Source organism: Mauremys mutica, chromosome 3, assembly GCF_020497125.1.
Source record: "Mauremys mutica isolate MM-2020 ecotype Southern chromosome 3, ASM2049712v1, whole genome shotgun sequence".
NCBI lineage: Eukaryota > Metazoa > Chordata > Testudines > Geoemydidae > Mauremys > Mauremys mutica.
The window spans coordinates 165,390,922-165,412,424 of record NC_059074.1 but is presented as its reverse complement, the minus strand read 5'-3'; the positions used below and the strand labels follow the sequence as shown (position 1 = coordinate 165,412,424).

The 21,503-nt window shown below is 44.1% G+C and overlaps 1 protein-coding gene across 1 annotated transcript in view; it reads left to right on the top strand.

Moving 5' to 3' along the window:
- The window catches only part of PTPN14 (protein tyrosine phosphatase non-receptor type 14), a 197,183-nt gene that overhangs the window by 70,895 nt on the left and 104,785 nt on the right, over positions 1 to 21,503 (top strand). The window contains exon 2 of the mRNA XM_045010243.1: positions 14,493 to 14,817. Coding sequence (XP_044866178.1) covers positions 14,644 to 14,817 — 174 coding nt within the window. The 5' untranslated portion in view covers positions 14,493 to 14,643. The remainder of the gene's footprint in view (positions 1 to 14,492; positions 14,818 to 21,503) is intronic.

The window sequence follows — 21,503 nt, the reverse complement described above, 5'->3', positions numbered from 1 at the left end:
ACTTTGCTCCACTGTAGTCTTGTACAGAGGGGGAAAAAAAAAGCATCATGTTGGAAAGATAAATTTGCATCTGAATCAGAACTTAATCAGGAGTAACCCTAGAAGGTGATGTATGTTGTAAATAAGGCTAACAGAATTTATCAGAAACCACAGTTAAAATAGAAATGCCCCAGAGCTACGGACTGAATTGTGAACTTATATTTAGTCCTCTCACAGGCATTTGGCCAGTTATTTGCATAACCATGGTGCTCTAAGTCAGGGATTCTCAACGTTTTTCTTTCTGAGCCCTCTCACCCCCTAAAATGCTATTAAAAACTCCATGGCCCACCTGTGCCACAATAACTGGTTTTCTGCATATAAAAGCCAGGGCTGGCATTAGGGGTTAGCAAGCAGGGCAGTTGCCTGGGGCCCCATGCCACAAGGCCCCCTGCAAAGCTACATTGCTCAGGCTTTGGATTCAGTCCCAGGTGGTGGGACTCAGGGCCTCAGGCTTCAGCCCCATGTGATGGGGCTTCGTCTTTCTGCCCTGAGCCCGAGCAAGTCTGATGCTGGCCCTGCTTGGCGGACCCCTTGGGCCCTGGACTCCTGGTTAAGAACCACTGCCCGAAATACAGTGTGGGTACTTTTCCTCAACTTTTGGTTAAGGCTGCAGTTTTCCTTTAGCACCATCTTTGCCTTGAAGAAGAGTGCTCTAATTATGCACCCGGATTGTGTTTTCAATAAATTCTTCAGTTTTATCCAGGAGGTTTTATTTCAGCATACCTTTCCCTCAAAATGTATTATTTTCCAGTATATCACCTATGAAGTATGGGTGGATGTAAAACATTGGGCTTGACTAGATTGTCTAGAAACAATTTCCAGGAGGGAGAGGGAGCTAATATTTTGCCTGAGTGCTAAGGTAAAGAAGAAAAATTCACTTTGTGGTTGCTGTATATCTTTATATTTCTCAACCCCATATGTATGCCCCCTGTTCCTTTGGTCAGACAGTTTATACGAGTTCTATCAGTCTCAATATACATTGAAAATTTCCAGATTATATGTTATGTGGATTAAAAAGTAATCCACCACTTTTAAATTCTAGCTTGTTAGGAGTCCACTTCTGCAAAAAGGAAATAAAGCCATCTGTCTCTTCCATTTCAAGGAGACCAAATGACCTGATGTCACCTTTAAGTTAAACTCCAGCAGATACACAGAAGAGTAGGGAAATGTGCTCTTTGCAGTGAGAACCTGCAGATTTGAAAGATCTAGGGTTTGTCTGCACTACAGGCTATGTCAGCATAATTTATGTCACCCAGGGGTGTGAATAAGCCACCCCCCGAGCAATATAAATGACACCAGCCTAAGCTCCGGTGTGGAGAGCACTATGTCAGCGGGAGAACTTCTCCCGCTGGCATAGCTACAGCCTCTCGCAGAGGTGGCTTAATTATGTTGACAAGAGAGCGTTCTCCCGTCGGCATAGAGCATCTTCACCAGATGCACTACAGTGGTGCAGTTGTGCTGCTGTAGTGATTCTAGTATAGCCTAGTCCCTAGTCATTCTCTAGGTTGTGTTCGCATAGAGGGGCTATTGTAGTGTTCTTCCTGCAGAAACACCTAGGATTTAGGACAGTAGGTCCATATTGCCTCTTTAGCGATTAGAAATATGCAGCAAGCCAGCTGCTACATGCACCATTGTCATTAATGGGGATAGATCCCAGTGTCTTCAGCACCAAACAAATAAGCCTAAATTACTTGACCCAAAGTAGTAACTCACCAGTGAGGAGGGAGATAGTTCTTCCATGTGAGCCAGCCATTGGAGGGGGAGACACAGGCAGGCAGAGTCAGTACAACAATTCTGGGTCCAAGTGCTGTTTGCCATTGTACCAAGGGTGATGGACTGATATCTTTCCACTCTCATTTGGATTCATTTATATAAAAGTAATGGCTGCAAGAACATTGTCCCCCTTTTTTGAAGTGGGATAGTAATAGTGGTGTTTCTTGTCAAAGTGATGGAAAGGGTACTAGAGTAATTTAGTGTTTCTGCAGTGTGCATCCAGGCTATTGTCCATGTGTGGAAAGTATTCTGGCAAGAGTAAAGAATGTGTGATAGCGAGGTGGATGAACAGTCACATCTCCAGGAGGACACGGAGTCCAAAGTTAGCAGCCTGGAACCTGGCAGAGGTCCAGTAAAAACTATTAGAGATTTTATTTTGGATTGGGAGAGGAGACTGTTTGGATTTATATTGTGCTAAATCTGTTCTCACACTTTATCCCCCAATGACTTTATCCACATGGCTTTGCAAGTAAATAACATGCCATATCCAATTTAATATCCATGGTAGCAATGGATTGGTTTAATTATTTTCTTCAATATTTCTTGGTTTAATCTTTTCTGTCTAGCTGAAGTTTCTTATGCTTCACTGGGTCACCTCTAAGATGGTGTCTTTTCAGCCTTTGTACTGAACGGTCTGCGTTCAGGAAAGACATTCTTGGATAGATTATTCCAACTTTATAGATGACACATTTGGCATCAATGTTTTACAGAGGTTTGGGCACAATATTTTGCAGGACATAGTTTGCCTCTTCCAATGAGTAGATGCCTAAAAGTTTTAAAAAGCTTAAATTGAAGTCCGTACACTGCACTCTGGCTTAGCCCTGAACCTAAAAGAAAGTGTTTGGGTTTTTTTTAATATAGCGCCTTTCATCTTCAAAAACCTTTGCAAACATTAAATAATATGCAGTAATTCGGTGAGGTTTTATTATCCCCATACATATTTTAAAATTTTTAGTGCCACACCATTTCAAAAGGACCTCGCTTCAGCCTATAATTTTGGGACTTCAGTTTTGAGTTAGGAGTCAGTTGCAGGTGCTAGTAATAGAATTTAGACAGCTTACTACTTGAGGATTTAATACAAACCCCAATTCAGATTAGCAGGATTACTGGAGTGATATTTGTGGTTTTGGTGGTATTGTTGTTTGTCTTCCTTTTTGTCAAGAGTCTCACAACTTTTTCCTAAACAACATTTGAACAAAATCTGAGTTGGCAAAACACTTTTTTACAAGAAATGAAACTTTAAGTAAAGAACACAAAGAAGCTCCAATTTTCATTTAGATAGATAAATAAGGTTCTAACCTAGACATTGCCTTTCCCACCTGAAACATATATAGGGTATGTCTACAGTGGCAGAGTTACATCTCCAGCAGTTACAGCGCCGCTCAGAGAGTGCTGATGGGAAACAGCTGCCCAGAGTGCACTGCTCCAAATACTGCTGCAAATGCTGCAAGTGTGAACATGCTTTTGCGCAGGCAGCTGACAGTGTGAACACACAACAGTGATCTCACAGAATATCTCTTCCTCTTCTGCCACTGAGAGTTGTGGGAAGGCAGAATTGGTCGCGGGGCATCCTGAGTCCTGTCCTAATGCCCTGTGATGCATTGCTTCACATCCCAGCAATCCCCATGCTTCCGTCTGCATTTGGCGCCATCTTTCAACGGTTTGTGTACTGCGCGCTCTGCCTCTTCGATCTGCAGGAATGGATCCTGCACTGTTGACCAATATGCTGCTCACTCTCACTAATGTGTCATGAGTGGCAGTGGAGTTTATTCCTTAAACTACAAAGGCAAGAGAAGTGCAACAATGATCTCACCACGCGTAGTAGTTTCGACGCAAGATTGCTTGTGGCATTCATGGAGGTGCTGACCACAATTGAACACCACTTTTTGGCTCGGGAAACAAGCACATGGGTGGCATGTTTGTAGAAATTTTGGTGGTGCCCAGAACCCGCCCCTGCCCAAACTCTGCCCCGCCCCCAAACTCCGCCCCCCACCTGCCCAAGGCTCTGGGTGGGAGTTTGGGTGAGGGAGGAGGTCTGGGGTGCAGACCCTAGGCTGGGACAGGGGATTGGGATGCAGGATGCAGGCTCTGGGAGGGAGTTTGGGGATGGGAGGGGTGCAGAGAGATGGGGTGCAGGGGTGAAGGCTGTGGGGTGTGGCTGCAGATGAGGGGTTTGGAGTGTGGGAGGGCCTCAGGGCGAGAGTAGAGGTGTAGGGGGTGAGGGCTCTGGGGCTGGCAATGAGGGGTTTGGGGTGTGGGAGGGGCTCAGGGCAAGAGTAGGAGTGTGGGGGATGAGGGATCTGGCTGGGACTGAGGATAAGGTCTTTGGGGTGCTGGAGGGGCTTGGGGCTAAGGCAGAGGGTTAGAGTGCAGGGGGATGAAGGCTCTGGCTGGGACTGGGAATAAGGTGTTTGGTGGGCTGGAGGGGCTCAGGACTAGGGTAGTGGGTTGAGGGTGCGGTGGGGGGGCTCTGGGGTGGGGCAGGGCTGGGGATGAGTTTGGGGTGCAAGCCGGCTGCTCTGGGAGAGGGGCCAGAGAGGAGGACTCCCCCCAGCCCTTTACCTGCCGGCAGCAGCAAGCTCTGGGGGAGGAACCCCCTTTCCTGCCCCCCAGCAGCACACTGTCACTGTAGTCTCACTGGGGGTGAGGGATGGGGCTGCCTCCTTGCATGGGGCAGGAGTGGTGACTGTGGGCAGAGGGGGTCACCCCCTGTGCTGCTTGAGGGTCCTGCCGGAAAAGGGAAGGGTTTGAGGGGGCAGGGCAGGCTCAGAGTCAGTCTGCCCTGGCCGTGGAGATGGGGGGCACTAGGACCCTGCAGCAGCAGTTGCTGGGAGGCAACATGGAGCTGCTCAGGGAAGAGACAGTCAGTGATTCTCTGCTCCCGCCCGCCCGGGAAAGACGAGTGGGGGGGCAGGGCCCGGGGGCAGCAAGTCGGGGCCGCGGAACACTCCGGGGAGGCGTGGGGGGGGGCACCTGGCTCCACATATTGCTGGAGCTGGGCCCCTGGCTTTGAATATTGCTGGTACCCGAGCACCACATGGGTACGGAACTCGCCGCGTATGAACAAGCACTGAGTGGTGGGATCACATCATCATGCACATCTGGGATGATGAGCAGTGGCTGCAGAACTTTTGGTTAAGGCTGCAGTTTTCCTTTAGCACCACATTCATGGGACTGTGTGATGAGCTCGCCCCAGCCCTGTGGCACAAGGACATGAGAACAAGAGCTGCCTTGTCATGGGAAAAGCGCTTGGCGATTGCACTGTGGAAGCCTGCTACTCCAGACTGCTACCCATCGACCGCTAACCAGTTTGGAGTGGGAAAATCGACCATTGGACTATTGTTGATGGAAGTGTGCAGGGCCATTAATCACATCCTGCTCCGAAAGATCATGACACTGGGCCACATGCGTGACGTTGTGGATGGCTTTGCACAAATGGGCTTCTCTAACTGCGGAGGGGCGATAGGTGGCATGCATATTCCAGTTCTGGCATCAGACCACCTAGCCACCGAGTACATTAATCCAGAGGGGTATTTCTCTATGGTTCTCCAGGCACTTGTGGATCATCGTGGGCGTTTCACAGACATTAACGCTGGCTGGTCTGGGAAGGTGCATGATGCACGCATCTTTCGGAACACTGGCCTGTTCAGGAAGCTGCAAGCAGGGACTTTCCTTCCGGACCAGAAAATCACCATAGGGGAAGTAGAAATGCCCCTTGTGATCCTGGGAGACCGTGCCTACCCCTTAATGCCATGGCTTATGAAGCCTTACATGGAGCACCTTGACAGCAGCAAGGAGCGGTTCAACAACAGGCTGAGCAAATGCAGAATGACTGTTGAGTGTGCTTTTGGCCATTTAAAGGTCCACTGGAGCTGCCTATATGGGAGGCTGGACCTGGCTGATGACAATATTCCTATGCTTATAGCCGCGTGCTGTACCCTCTATAATATTTGTAAAGGGAAGGGTGAAAGCTTCACTCAAGGCTGGACCGCTGAAGCTCAGCACCTGGAGGCTGAATTTGAACAGCCAGAGACCAGGGCTATTAGAGGGGTGCAGCACAGGGCCATAAGGATCAAGGATGCCTTAAGGCAGCAATTTGAAGCTGAAATCCATTAATATGCTTGGGAGTCCAGTGCTTGCAATGCTAGGAGGTGATTGTGATTGGTGCAGACGATGCACTATGAAGGTTTAAGAAAATTGCCAGTTGCTTTGCAGGGCTCTGTTTGCTTTCAATTAATGAAATAAAGATTTGTTTTCAAACCAGAACAATTATTTTATTAAAAAACAACAACCAGCGGAGAGAGACAAAAAAAAAATCACATCAGCACTGTGGGGGATGGGGGAAGGGAGGGTCCCAGGTGGAGGTGGAGTCCTGGAATGGTTAAAGATCTGTCTATGTTGAGGTATCATATGCAGCCTTGTCCTTTGGGATACAGTGCAGCAGGTACTGTACTTCAGCAGGGCTAAACTGCAGAGGGATGGGTGTTGAGTGCAGTGGGTACTGGGAGTCCACAGGGCTGGACTGTGATGGGGCAAGATTGGAATGCTGCAGGTACAGAATGAAGACAGGAGGTTGATAAGAGTCTGTTGGTGGTGTCTGGGGGGCACATGGGAAAGAGTTTTGCGACAGCAGCTGCAGGAGTGGGCAGACGTGAAGCTGCTCTGTTTGCTGTGCAAGTAGCGCCTGGATAGTGTCCGCTTGGCACTCCATAATGTTCAAGAGCCGTTCCATGGCTTCATTCTGGTGTGCTGTGTTCTCCTTTTGGTCCCTCTTCTCACTGTCCCGCCACTCCTTCGATTCTTGTTTTTCAGCCGCAGAGTGCATCATGACATCACGCAGAAAGTCCTCTTTAGTTCTTCGTGGCCGCTTTCTAATTCTGCGCAGCCATTCAGCCGGTGATAACAAAGAGGGAGGCTGGGCTCCCAAGGTCATCTCTGTGAAGTTTAAATGCAACATTTTACAGAAATTGTTTACAACACACAGACCACTGATTCAGTGATTTAAAACACAGCCAGTATTCACATACCTGTCACTAACTGGCTGACCCCAGGCAAGCACACATGAGCCACAAGACCCCCAAAATGGTGAGCGACTGCAGGGGAAATCAATGTTCCAGGACCCTACTGTACACTGGGCACGTGGCTCTTGGGGAGAGCCCACACTGTAGGTTTTTTTTTTATAACTATTCCTGTCCCCACATTTTCCACTGGAGGTGATCATTATGGAAGATATCTCGCTGCTGAGGGTGAGAAGGGAATCAAGGGAGAATCTTCTCCAAGACTGCGGCTTCTGCCCTGGCCTGTATGCAGCTTGCCTGTGTGCAGCAATGGTCACCCACCCCCCACGATGGCAGAGTGTCACGGGAAAGTTACCTTTAATGGAGCAAGAAACAAAGAAGCTCTGCCAATGAACCTGCAGCAGCAGATTGTCCAGTATCTCCATGAGAGTTTCGTGGAGATCTCTGAGGCAGATTGACCCCCTCACTTCATGCAAATCAACAGCCTGTTCCATCGCTCAGACTAGGTATGTGGTGGTACTCACATCGTACAGACACAAGCCTGCTTTCTGCAGCCCTCCTGCCCCCAACAACTCGTTTCAGCAATTTCCAAAATCAAAGAAACTTACTAGGGGCCTCCTCCCCTGTTTTCACTTTGCCAAGCTCCAACAGCTGTAATTGGCTAGCCTCCTCCAGGGTAGAGAAGAGCTCCTGGCAGCATGCATCTCTGACTTCCGAGTTGTCTTCTGCCTCTGGGTCCCCTTCCCCCTCCACATCCTCGTCCCAGATTTCCTCCTCCTGGCTCAGTCCACTCTCGACTGGCACACGAGCCACCAAAGTATCCGCAGTGGCCTTCGCAGTGGAGGTAGGGTCGCCACCGAGTATCGCATCCAACTCTTTGTAGACCCGGCAGCTCATAGGTGCAGCACCGGAGTGGTGGTTTGCCTGCCATGTCTTGTGGTAGGTGTTCTGCAGCTCCGTCACTTTGACCCTGCACTGCAGTGTGTCCCAGTCATGGCCCCTTTCTGTCATGCGTCGTGAAATCTGTCCGTAGGTATCATAATTCCTACAGCCGGAGCACAGCTGGGACTGGACAGCCTCCTCTCCTTTCAAAATTCCAAAGGAATGAAGGGGGTGGGGCTCATGGTTGGTCACCTGAGGGCAGGGCAGTAGAGTTCAAACCGATGACCAGATTGGCGAGAACAGGCATTGTGGAAGACCTCCCGGAGGCCAATCGCAGCTCTGTAATCAACCAGAGTGTCTACACTGGCATCGCAGCGCTGTAGCCCCAGCGCAGAGCTGTATACCTCTTGTCGGGGTGGGTTTTTTTTACAGCGCTGCAACTGCACAGTTTCTACGCACTAAGTGGGTTGGCAGTGTGTACACCTCGGGAATTACAACACAGAAAGCTGCTTTACTGCGCAGAAATTTGACATTGTAGACAAGGCCTTAGTCATAACGAGGGGCTTGTTTAAAACAGAATGAAATATGCACATAGTATGTATTTGACCCATCACTTACTGGTTTGCTTAATTGATTTAATTGAAAGTCTGTAGGCTTGTGAACAGGAATTGGTGTTACAAACACCTCTTTAGTTTGTTAGTTTGGCTAGGAATATTAACTCTCTTTTGATAACCTTGTAGCTGGGAAGCAGTGGTGACCCTGGCATGAAATAAACAGGCCAGCATTAAAGTGTGTGTATACGTATATATTTAACTCTTATTGCGGCCCTAAAAATGTTTCCATAATTATTTTGGTGCATGTGCAATTAATTTGCTGTAGAAAATAATACGGGGGCTGATTCTGGCATCCTTATTCACATTTGAGGTTTATCTTATTTATGAGATTTCCCATCGGTTTTAGTGAAACTATTCATGGAATAAGATACTACTTAATGTGAGTAAGGGTGGCAGAATATAACTCACAGTAAGCACGTTAGGCTACTGAAGCCAAACCGGGAGATTTTAGGTCGCTAAAAGTCCGGCAGCGCAGTGGGGCTAAGGCAGACTCCCTGCCTGCCCTGGCCCCACGCTGCTCCCGGAAGCAGCCGACATCCCTGCGGCCTCTGGGGGGGGGACAACGGAGGCCTTCACGGGCTGCCCATGTCCTGAGCGCCAACTCCGCAGCTCCCATTGGCCGGGAGTGGTGCAGGCTTAGTGGTGCACTGCTGACTGGGAGCCAGCCGAGGTAAGTGCTGCGCGGCCAGAGCCTGCACCCCTTCCCCCCCTCCTGCACCCCAACCCCCTGCCCTAACCCTGATTCCCCTCCTGCACCGCAACTCCCTGCCAGATCCCTCACCCCCTCCTGCACCCCAACCCCCACCCTTGCCTGGTGAAAGTGAGTGAGGGTGGGTGAGAGGGAGCGACGGGGGTGGGGGATGGAGTGAGTGGGGCTGGGCTTTGGGGAAGGGATGGGGCAGGGAGGGGGCCTCGGGGAAGAAGCGGGATGGCGGTAGGGCAAGGGTCTTTGGGTTTGTGAGTTGGCAAACAGTTGGCAAACCCTGGACTGAAGTATGGGGCAGGGATAGTCTTTTCATTCTCTGTGTGTATAAGACCTAGCACCTGGGGTCCTCTAGGCATGACCACAATACAAATAATAATAATAATTGAGAAGGAAAAGATGTCTTTAGATAAACCGTTTCAAAATGCTGTAGATTTTTGTTTATTTAATCCCAGCTTCTGACAACCTTTTGGGAGAAAAGCTCTTTGTGAAAAAATTTAGCACTCCTGTCCTTTTAGTTGAGGCTGGAGGGAATTCTTCCTGCAGTTCTTTACTCCTCAGACTTCTCCAGGAAATGTGGGTAGACAAGAATCGATATTCCTGGTACTTCTAAGGATATGGGCTGGGGGGGAGGGGGCGGGGGAGCAGGAGAAGAGAGAGGCAAATAGAATCTTTCAGTCCTTTCTTATACATCCTAATGAAGGAAGTGAGGCAAAAGCACAATTCCTCTATCCCTCACCCTGTATTTGAAGATCACTTTTAAGGACCAAAAGCGACCAGGGTCTCTGTTATATCTTATTCAGAAAGTTTTATTTAAACCTGCAAAATGTCATCTTAAGACAGTGATGAAAGCCAAAGAGCAGATTTGCCTCGCCTCTTGATATGTGACCAAACAGGAATACTAATCTTGTGCACAGATTCAAGGGTAAAGATTTTCCTGTGTTGATATCACTGATTTTGTCATAAAATGGTTCTGGCTGGCTCAGCATAAACTCTCTGGGAAGCAGGCAGTGGGAGGATGGAGTAGAACTGATAGATTTATTTTTTCAGTTTAGTCTTTATTTGCCAAATAATTTGGTTTGTTAACGTTAATAAAATAAATTAATATAAAAGAAAGATGCCACAGGGAATCCGTGCTTAGTCAACTATTGATTAATATGAAAATATAGCGAAAACAGCACTTCACAAAGCACAATTCCTCTATCCCTCACCCTGTATTTGAAGATCACTTTTAAGGACCAAAAGCGACCAGGGTCTCTGTTATATCTTATTCAGAAAGTTTTATTTAAACCTGCAAAATGTCATCTTAAGACAGTGATGAAAGCCAAAGAGCAGATTTGCCTCGCCTCTTGATATGTGACCAAACAGGAATACTAATCTTGTGCACAGATTCAAGGGTAAAGATTTTCCTGTGTTGATATCACTGATTTTGTCATAAAATGGTTCTGGCTGGCTCAGCATAAACTCTCTGGGAAGCAGGCAGTGGGAGGATGGAGTAGAACTGATAGATTTATTTTTTCAGTTTAGTCTTTATTTGCCAAATAATTTGGTTTGTTAACGTTAATAAAATAAATTAATATAAAAGAAAGATGCCACAGGGAATCCGTGCTTAGTCAACTATTGATTAATATGAAAATATAGCGAAAACAGCACTTCACAAAGTCTGTGTACTTCTTTTTTTAAAGAGTGCAAGCTAATCTCCACTGATAGGATGAGAGAGGATGGCGGTGGTTCTAATTAATGCTATGAGCTGCACTGGCTGTTGACTTTTGGGTGGACATTAGGATGTTGATTCCGACCTATAAAGCCCTAATCGGCTGGGACCATCCAGCTTGAGAGATTGCCTCTCGCCTTGTGCCTTACTGCTGCAGTTTAAATCTGAAAAAGCTCGCAAGCTGGAGCTCCCTTGGTGTATAAGAGAGGGAGTGGCTGGCAGGATGGTTCCTGTAACAGCCCCATAACTTTGAAATTCACTGTTCATCTTGGTCTTAAATAGCCTGGTACTCAGGCAGTGCTGCAAAGCCCATTTTCTTGAGTAAGCATTAGGGGAGGATAGAGGTGGCAGTGCCTGGATAAGTGGGTGAGTGTATTTTTGAAGTCTTATGTGTAATGTTTACGCATTGTATTTGTAACTGAATGCAATGATGCTTGGAGCGGATAGGTGTTTTTATGTGTGTTTATTTAAATACAGTTAAATGAATAATATTTCCTCCTCTCCCACCCGGCAATATCTAGTTTTAGGAGAGTGGTTTTGTGCTGTGTTTTAAGAGTGTGTGTTTATATAGTATTATATTTTTCTTATTGTAAATTGTTATGCAGATAATACTCCGAGAGCCCTGGCAAGTGTTGTTTTAGAACCGGGATTTATTATATAATGATTAAAATATTTGTAACATGCTGCTATTATATAGTAAGGCTGGGATATTCAAAGAAGCAAGGGCGCTGGATGTCCAGTTGGACATCTGACTCCATTAGGCCCTATGGAAAATCTCCCTGTACTTGCACTATATTTGCACTTCTATTGCACTTTCCATTGGTGGAGCTCAAAGGCCTTTCAAAGCCTGTGGTAAAGCCAGAAATTGAACCCATATCTCCCGACTTCCAAATTCTGTCTTATCCATATAAGGCCTACATTGCTTTACTTCTCTAACTTCTTATACTGATCCACCACTCTTTTATGAGCACCTATTATGTTAAAATTGAATTTTTGTGACTGCTTAATAAGAATAATAAAGTGAAAATAATGTTTCTCTTTACAGGGAGATTGACTGACTGGAATAACTATTGTGAAATAAGCAATTCCAGAATAGCTCCCCAGATGGACACTCTCTTCTGGAATAAAAGTCACTTTTATTCTGGAATACCGATTCTGCTTTGCGAGTGGAACTATTCCAGAATAAAAGTCATTTTTATTCCAGAAGAGTGTATCTGCATGGGGAGCTATTCTGGATTAGTTTATTCTACCATAGCTATTTTCAGTAAATTTGCCTGTGTAGCTAAGGCCTATTTAAAAAACAAACGAAAAAAAAACGACTACATGAATATACTGACTTCAGGATAAGGGCTCTCTCAAGTTGGATTGGCTAATGAGAACAAAATCAGAGATCAAACAAAAATATTTGATAAGACATGGGTCTATCATGCCTAGGTTGTGTCTCTGATTTCTTGTTTTTCTTTCTAATTTTTAGCTTCAAACTATTATTTTGGGTATATTAATGGGAAAAATAACTCTCAGTTCACAAGATTTGAGTGTTAAGGCATTGGATTGAACTCCAGATACAGATTCAAATCATGAATTCCTAAATGATCTTGGGCAAGTCATTTTAATCTCTTTGTCTCCATTCTCCATCTGTAAAATGTAGATGATACTCTTATGAGGCAGGGGAGCAGTATGAGGATAGATTTTCTGTTTGAAGTGTTCAGATGTTCTGATGATGTGAGGCATACTAATACACAGTAATGTGAATATAATGCACATACATGCGTGTGTGTGTGTGTGTGCACGCAGACATTACTTATAATTGTAAGTAAGCTGGTTACTTACACTATACATCAGTAGGCATCTCTAAGTTCTGTGTGTTTCATGGTAAAGTTATCATACTGCCTGGGCAATTATGAAAGCTGGATAACAGCAGCTATTTTCAGCTGCTAGTAAATGTCAAGAAGTAAAGTGGTTTGAAAAATAACTTTAACCAACTGTATGGTGGTTGCATTGCTGAGCAGTGGTTATCACTTACGTCTTTCTAATAATCACCATAGCAACCTAGTAAAAACTGAAAATAACTGGTGACTGCAGTTTCATGTCAAATGTTACATGTGGGCAATGCACTATCAATTTAAAATTTCACTGCATTTAGCTAAATGATGCATAATTTGATGGAAGCACTTTGTTACTTCTCTTCAGCAGAACGAAAATGATAGCTTGTTCTTATTCACTGTTCATCTTTCTACAATACTTGTTAAAAGCAAATGACCCTTTTAGTTGTAAGTGCAGTCCCCCAAAACACACTCACCAAAAAAGAACTCAGGGAGATTTTGTTACCTTTTCCTTTTTTTGTATTTAGACCCAGAAGAAAGTTGCACCTTTTAAAATTAAACTGGGTTTAAACTAGTTTAGTAATACCAGAGCAAACCCCTTATTTTGGTTTGAGAGGCTTCTTTTGCTTTATCTTAAACCACTTCCGAATTGACTTTAGCTGAATGGACATAAGCTCTAGCCCTCAAAATTAAATAATCACTTCATTATATTTTTTGAGAAGTCTGTCTCCCCTTTTCTAACTCCAGTATGTTTTAGCCCAAGAAGACGAATCTTGTGAGGGATGTGTATGACTGTTAAGAAGAATAGTTTTAATTAAAAAATAGTATCTAAAATATGTGCTCTCCCCCTCCCATTTGGCTTTATCTTCTTTGTCAGCTGTGATTATCGTTATTTATCCTAGCTCAGAGTGGGACATGTAACTATTATGGAGCTGAAATGAGTAGTATGGCAGGAATTGCCCCACAGGAGGTTTCTCTCTAATGTTTCTGACACTTCTTCCTTTTCACATGCATTCTAGCCACTTTGTGCCAGATTTTCAGTGGTGCTGAACACCGGCAGCTCCTGCTGACTTCAGCATCTCTGAAAATCAGGCCTCTTTTGAATAGTTCAGTTACATAGCACTTCAAGCCAGTATTCAGGGCTGGCCTGGGGGCACCAAAGGTTTAGAATAAGGCTAGGTTATAGGTCCTTTAGTGGAGGTTAATGGTGGGAGAGTTAGCACCTCTGAATGGGGCTTGAGAGAATTCAATTTAAAAAAAAATAATGTTGATGGATTATATCAATGTTTATTTTTAAGCATTGTTTTAATTTTTATCTATTTAAATGTTCACAGTTGTGAGAAATTAGCGGGGAGGAGACGTCAGACACTGGGAAGGTCCAGACAAATAATTTAATGACAGCAGACGTTGAGATTCCAAAAAGTTAAAGCTTTATAACCATTAAAACACAAACTGTCAAATCACATGTCAAAATATAGAAAGTAAATATCCTTAAATCAAACTCTGAAGCATGTTCTCGATGTCTTACTCTGTTTGTCTTATTTTATCTATCTGTAAATTTTGATTATTATTGATGGAAATAGATGTATTTTTTGTCAGTGTGCGTATGCATGGGGAAATCAATGTTTACTGACAATTTCTGACAAACATCTAATTCTAAAGCTGCTTCTGGAGCTCCTTAAAGATTGTCTCCGACATTAAAGTTGCATTTAAAATTCAGTGCTGGAATATAGTTTTAAAAGATTTTGTTGTATATTTTTTGTTTGTTTTTGGGGAGCTGTAGAAAGTGCTTTGGAATCTATTTTACTTGTCAAGTGTAAGTCTTTGAGTTCAAACCCGTTAAGATTCATTCATTTTTCACTGGTCTTTAGTAACATCTTATCCTAATTCATATTGTTAATTATGCTTCTTATTTATATGTTACAGGGATCCCTTGGAGTTGGCCCTGGGCATGGACAACTATTTCCGGTCCTGGAGGAGAGTAGTAACTAGTGGAGTCGCATTCAAGACAAACCAAAAAACGTGCTGAGGATATCCAAAGTGTGACAGGAAGGGGCAGCCTTCCAGCCCAACAACTATGCCTTTCGGGCTGAAATTGCGACGGACCAGGCGCTATAACGTCCTGAGCAAGAACTGCTTTGTGACACAGATCCGTCTGCTGGACAACAATGTGATTGAGTGCACGCTCTCAGTGGAGAGCACAGGGCAGGAGTGTCTGGAGGCTGTGGCCCAGAGGCTGGAATTACGTGAGGTAAGGGTGACCTAGGAAAGGCCATCGGTCAGTTGTAATTTAACTTATTTTTAACTCAAGCAATTTGTTATTTAGAATCTGTTCATTAGAATCATGTTATTCTTTGTGTTGGCCTGATCTTATCAGTAAACGGAACTTTGGCAAACGTATTCTGGTTTAATGAAAACTGAGGACAGCACACTGCCTATAGTTTGTACTGTGATTTACATTCATCCTTGCTGGGAAGAAATCTACATGATCTGAAAGAAAGCTTTCTTCTTTGCTTATGAAAATAAATGTGTATTACTTTACCTTTGAGTTGGTAGCTGATAATTTCCACATTTGGGCACCACATCAAAAATGTTAAAACTCCCACTTGTGGCAGAGGCAGTAGACTAATGTTCTTTTTTTGTTGTTGTTGAGAAAGAACTAGTTGTTAAGGACCAAACTATATATTAATTTAACTGTGCAAATTTTGGGCCAAATCCTAAGGTTTTTACATAGTCCTTAGAAGACAAACTGGAAATAGACTTCAGGGTTTGTTTCTTTTTCATTCTTTATATGTATAATTTAATTTATTTCTTGGTAGCATCCCTGTTGTGTAGACAATATGTGTATATAGACTTTCAGTATTTGGATGTATTGAAAAAGAGATTATTAAAATACATGATAGTCAGATCCTTCCATCAGTTTAGCATAGTGACATCTCTGTTTGGAACCCATGTTTTGTGGGAAGTTTCAGTCCAAAAGAAACACGACTGAGAAAGTTGAGTGCGTAAAAAATGAAGTTTAGAAGAACTTGACTTACACCTTAATTAAAGCTACACGTGATAGCTGTGTAATGGCTGACAGTTCCTTAAGACACATCTTCCTGCATTAGGCGGTATCTTTGGCCCTGGTTATGTTGGTTTTATTTTGATGTAACATCATTGATTTCAGTGACTCCACTCTCTAATTTACAATGGTGGGAATCAGGTCCATTGTGTTTTGAATTTGAGCAGCATATAACACTATTTTAATATGAAAATAGGCTTTGATAAGAGCAAGTTACTTATTTATTAAAATATACATAGAAATTGAGTAGTGTATGTGGTGAAATTCTGTGGATATGTGAAGAGCTTCTTTTGGCAGCTTTTTATGGCGTATAGTTATTCTCAATTTGTTAAGTATCAGAGGGGTAGCCGTGTTAGTCTGGTTCTGTAGAAGCAGCAAAGAATCCTGTGGCACCTTATAGACTAACAGACGTTTTGCAGCATGAGCTTTTGTGGGTGAATGTCTTGCATCCGAAGAAGTGGGCATTCACCCACGAAAGCTCATGCTGCAAAACGTCTGTTAGTCTATAAGGTGCCACAGGATTCTCAATTTGTTGAGAGGCTGAGCCTTCCCATTTTGTATCTCGTCCTTCTTTATTTTCTACTTTGTGCAATAAGATTGAATGGGTATTTTTTAGAATTGATTTCATAAGAAAGATACTTTAGATACTCTGGGACAAATTCTGTGCTGACTTATATCCTGTGCAGGTGCACCATAGTCAACAGAGCTTCACAGGATGTAAGTCAAGGCAGGGATTGGCGCGTTGGGGTTGGACTTCCTCTGTGAAGTGTGTACCTTCCTGTCCACATTTATCTCCAGGTTTCTGTTGCAGAGACTTGCTGATGAGTCCTGGGTCTTTCATTTACAATCCATATTTCTCCAGGTCCTGCATAGCTGGCAGGTGGCACCAGTGCTCGTGAGCCTATGTTATGTCTTAGATTGTGCCAGGATGGAAACAAATTCTCTGAAGGCATGTAGGGCAAAATTCAGATGAGCTGTAAACAGATGCTACTCCAGAGGTATCTATATTAGGTACTTGTATGGCCCCTGTATAATCTGAGCACGTCACAATCTTTAATGTATTTTTTCTCACAATACCTCTATGAGGTAGGGAAGTGCTATTATCCCCGTTTTACAGGTGCAGAACTAAGGCACAGAAAGGTTGTAACTTGCCCAAGGTCACAAAGGAAGTCCATTGTGGATCAGGGATTTGAACCTGGGTCTCTCAAATGTCAAGCTAGCACTCTATCTACTGGACCACTTAGAGTGGCAGCTTTATGGCCATTTTCATGTTTTTAGTTGAGTTACAGCAGTAATGAATTTGGCCCTTAGAGTCAATGTCCAGATGACGATAAGATTTACAACTTACACTGCTCTGGCATTTGGTGTTGGAATGCTGTTTAAAGTGACCTCGCTTACGGAATTCACTTTTGGTCTTACGGTCCCTGCTGGTCACGTGACGGTGCTAAGACATGAAGCAGCTATACTTAACCCAGTTAAACACTTTGCAAGTTAATGGGATAGGAGTCAGGACACGAGTTAGGGAAAGACTTAGTTTGGTGTCAGTCTGTTTCCACTGAAGAAAAAAGAGGAAGTCCGTGTGTGACTATTCCACACTCTGGTTCTCCTTGAGGCTAGACAGACTGGAAGTCTTTTAATTCGGTAGAGGGACATGAAGAAGGGTACTGCAGCCTCTGTAAATGGATGGATGGGTGAGGGAGTGAATCAAGAAGCCTAAGTAGCTAAAGGAAGAGCCCCTACTCTTAGAGTTCTGAGGCATTCAGCTATTGGCATTAGCCTAATTCTTGACCCAGAGGGGCGGTTTATCCCCTCGGGCAGGGCTGGACAGCCACATCGGCATCCTTCTGTAATTCTCACCATAACAGGCTTAATGTCCAGCCTTTGCTTTCGCACTGCTTTTGGCAGGGGTGGGAGATTTTCAGGGGTTTTCCTTCTCAGATGCTTCCTATACCCCATGTATCGATTTGGGGTACTGCATTTAGCGTTCCCAATATTTAAGCTGACCCACAAAACAAAGAAGAGAGGGTACCGTGGTTACCTTTAACTTAGTTTTTCCTAATTTAAACTAGTTCAAATGAACACCTACCCAGTGTCTGAGGATGAAACTGTCAGACCAGTAGGCTTCGTCTTTGCAGCTCTGAGACTATACCATTACTCCCATCTAGTTTTAGCATGCCTATCCTTGCATGTTTAACTTTATCTGAGCAGTGTTGTTAGTAGTATTCACTTATTGTTCCTTTTCGATCTATTTCTCATGGTTTTCTTATTACACTTTTTAAAAAAAGATGCAATTCGTTTTTTAATTTCCTTTCGTGAAGTTCTTTACTGCTGGGAAAGTTTCTTAATCTAGATTCCTCCACCAGAGCTAATGTTCTTAGGTGCTTGATAGTACAAATGTCATTGGAATTTCCAATTTTCATGTCTCCACCTGCTGGTAGGAGGTCATATTACTCATGTGAAGGCTGACAGTTTTCTTAAGTTATCAGATTTCCCAGCTGATAAACTTATCACATTTAATGTGACACCAAATAGTTTTTCCAACAGCAAGTTGTGATGTCACAAATGGCAAATAGGATATAAATAGATAGAGAAGATGAAAATGTATAGACAGTTTTCATACAAATGTCAATAGTGATAAAGAATGAAGGAAGAATCCCCTCTGTGCGTGTGCGCACACATACAGGCAGAAAATGTGGCAGTGAATCAGAATTTCAAATAGTGTTTTTCATAAGCTGTTAGTAGCTTTTAGATTTTAGTAGCTGCACGTTTTGTGGTGCATTTCAGTAAAGCTCAGAGCAAAGAGTAGAGGTTTTGAGAGTCAAATCCTGTCTCCTCTTCTAAAACTGCACAGGTCCCAGTCAGTGTAACCCATGTAATTGTGCTGAGATAGGGGATTTGTACAGAGGAGACTCACTGTGCAACGGTGAGTCCAGTTGTGCAGTGAACTCTATTGCAGTGGTTCTCAACCAGAAGTCTGGGGTGCCTCGAGCAGGTTTCAGGGGAGCCACCAAGTCTAGGGCCCAGGGCAGAAAGCGGAAGCCCTGATGTATGGGGCTGAAGCCCGGGGACCTGAGCCCTGCCATCTGGGGCTGAAGCCAAAGCCTGAACAATATAGCTTAATGGGGCCCTCTGTGACATGGAGCCCCAGGCAGTTACCCAGCTTGCTACTCCCTAATGCCAGCCTCAGCTTTTATATGCAAAAAACCAGTTGTTGTGACACATGTGGGCCATGCAGTTTTTATAGCGTGTGTGTGTGGGGAGAGGGCCCATTCAGAAAGAAGGTTGAGAACCCCTGCTCTATTGCATGGGGCAGGCAGATCCACCTCCTCACAGGGCCACCTGCCTTCGGGACAGGGCCGGCTCCAGACCCCAGCGCGCCAAGCGCGCGCATGGGGCGGCATTTTAATGGTAGGGTGGCAGGCGGGTCCGGTGGACCTTCCGCAGTCATGCCTGCGGGAGGTCCAACGGAGCTGCGGGACAACCGGACCTCCCGCAGGCATGACTGCGGCGGGTGCACTGGTCCCGCGGCTCGTGTGGACCTCCCGCAGGCATGCCTGCAGAAGCTCCACCGTAGGCGCGGGACCAGCGGCATGTCTGCGGGAGGTCCCGCGAAGGCGCGGGACCGGCGCCCAGCAGTGGGAGCAGCGCGCCGCCCTGCTTGGTGCGGCGAAATTCGTAGAGCCACCCCTGCTTTGGGAGCAGTAGTAAACAGAACTATGCCAAAGACAGAAGTTCTGTTTCCTGAAGGATTTTGAGATTTTTGAAATTTGTCTTCATTCTGAATTAGAACAAAAACTGAAAAACAGAAGTTCTCCAGAAAGGAAAATACCCTCCCCCCACCATTTCATTCAAATGTTTTGTTTCAGTTTCAACTTTTTAATACTTTGATTATATTATAGTAGAATATAATACAAAATGTAAATAGTCTATATAAAAGTAGTTTCAAAATAAAAAAACAAAGCATTTCATTCTGAAAATGTCAGAATGCCTCAGAAATTTTTCCTCCATTTTTTTCTGAAATAAAATTCCGACAAAATCAGCCCAATTTCGCAAAATGTTTGGATCTATTTAGAGCTGCCTATTTCTACAGAATATAGTTCTGTCACCTTTTCTTTGACTAGCTCTAGTTGCAGCGACCAAACTGATCTACTGCTTCCTCTGAATTGTGGGGCAAGGCTTCTAAGACTTAACAGAACCTCCATGCATCAAGATGCAGTGTCTCAGGCTAGGCATGGGGAAAGTTTAGGCCAAAGAACAGTCTTGCACAACTCTGCACAATGTCTCCTTCCTGAAAATTGCCTCTCTTCTCTCTCTCTAACCTTGAGTTCTACCTTCACCTTGCCTTTATCTAAATAGTTTTTCTAATCCTGCTTTAATCTCTTTTATAAAATTGCATATTTTTGTGTGTTTATCTAAAAATCACTATTTTAGACCTTGGGGTGTCTAGTGATGTTAATTGTATGAAAGACTCTATTAAAAATAAACAGTAATTGTTTTAAATTTGATATACTTGTACTAGTTCTCCTGTTATATAACTTCCAGGTGTGTTGTAAATTGTACCCTCAGGATCAGAAATAAACACACCTTTCAGTCAGGCTGACTTGTAAAGAAAATATTTTGTTAAAAACAAAACTCGATTTGCTTGAGTTGACTGTGTGTTGTCGTGGAAGAGCTGTCAATCACTGTACCACACATGACTGAAAAACAGAATTTAATGGGTTATGCATATTTTTATTTGATCTCCAGGGAATACAGTTCTTTCCCTGACTCAGTCAGGAGTCAAGTATAGGTCAGCTGAAAACGTAGCCATGTAACTACTGTAAAACCAGCTTGAATCCTTTCTAGTAAGGATCAGCTTGCAGTCCTGATTCATTTTGAGTTGTTGGCAGTTATCAGTTGCAATAAGATAAAGTTTTATGTAAACCTTGTAGGCCTTCATTTTTTTTGTACTTTTAGCATATCTTCCACACACAGAGAGCAGGAAAGGAATTTAATATAATAGGACTTACACCAGTTCTTTTATTGGAGAGGAGTGTCTGTATGAACTATTACAGAAGAATTTTGCTGTGCTAGCTGGCTGTGAAACTGTTTCTTTATTTTGGTTAAGGATATGTAAATCAATAATGCACTTTTTAACTGATTAATAGATTAGTTGGTTGATATTAAGCATGCACTGCAAACTTTACCTTGATATTCTGCTACTCTCAGTAGCCAGGCATAATGGGGTTGGGTGTAACCCTACCTTTTTAAGTAAGAAAAATGGCACCTCTAGCACCATATGGTGCCACAGAACTTCACATGGATCACTGGTTCAGTACGGAGGCAGAAGGAAGAGTGCTCCTTACTGAATCATCAGCACCTCTTACTAAAGCACTCTGGGCTTTTCTTTGAAGAGATCCCATCCAAGTACTGGCTGGACATAACAGGAAGTCCTGCATTCTGCAGTCCTACTGCCTCAAATGTGTCTGACTTGTCTCAGTCTCAAACTAAACAGTCAGTCAGTACATGAATGGGAGAACCTTCAGAGAACAAGCAGCTGCAGTAAGCGGTGATCTCCCCTCTAAATCAGTATTGAATTGATATCCTAGCATGGGATTAGGGGGAACTCTTCTATTAGCGGTATGCTGATGCTTTATGGCTAAAGCAGCAGGGACTCTTCCTCTTGCTTAGAGTTCAATTTATACTTGTCTTTATAGCTGAACATACCAATAAGTGTTGAGTCACTAGATTTCTTTGATTTAAGTTAATTACTTCAATAGGTGTTATTAGCCTCCCTGCTCCAGGCATTCCCACCATGCTGTCTGACAAATGAGTAGGGATGTCTCTATTATAGACTGTAGGTTACAGTAGAAGTTCAGCGTTACAAACTGACC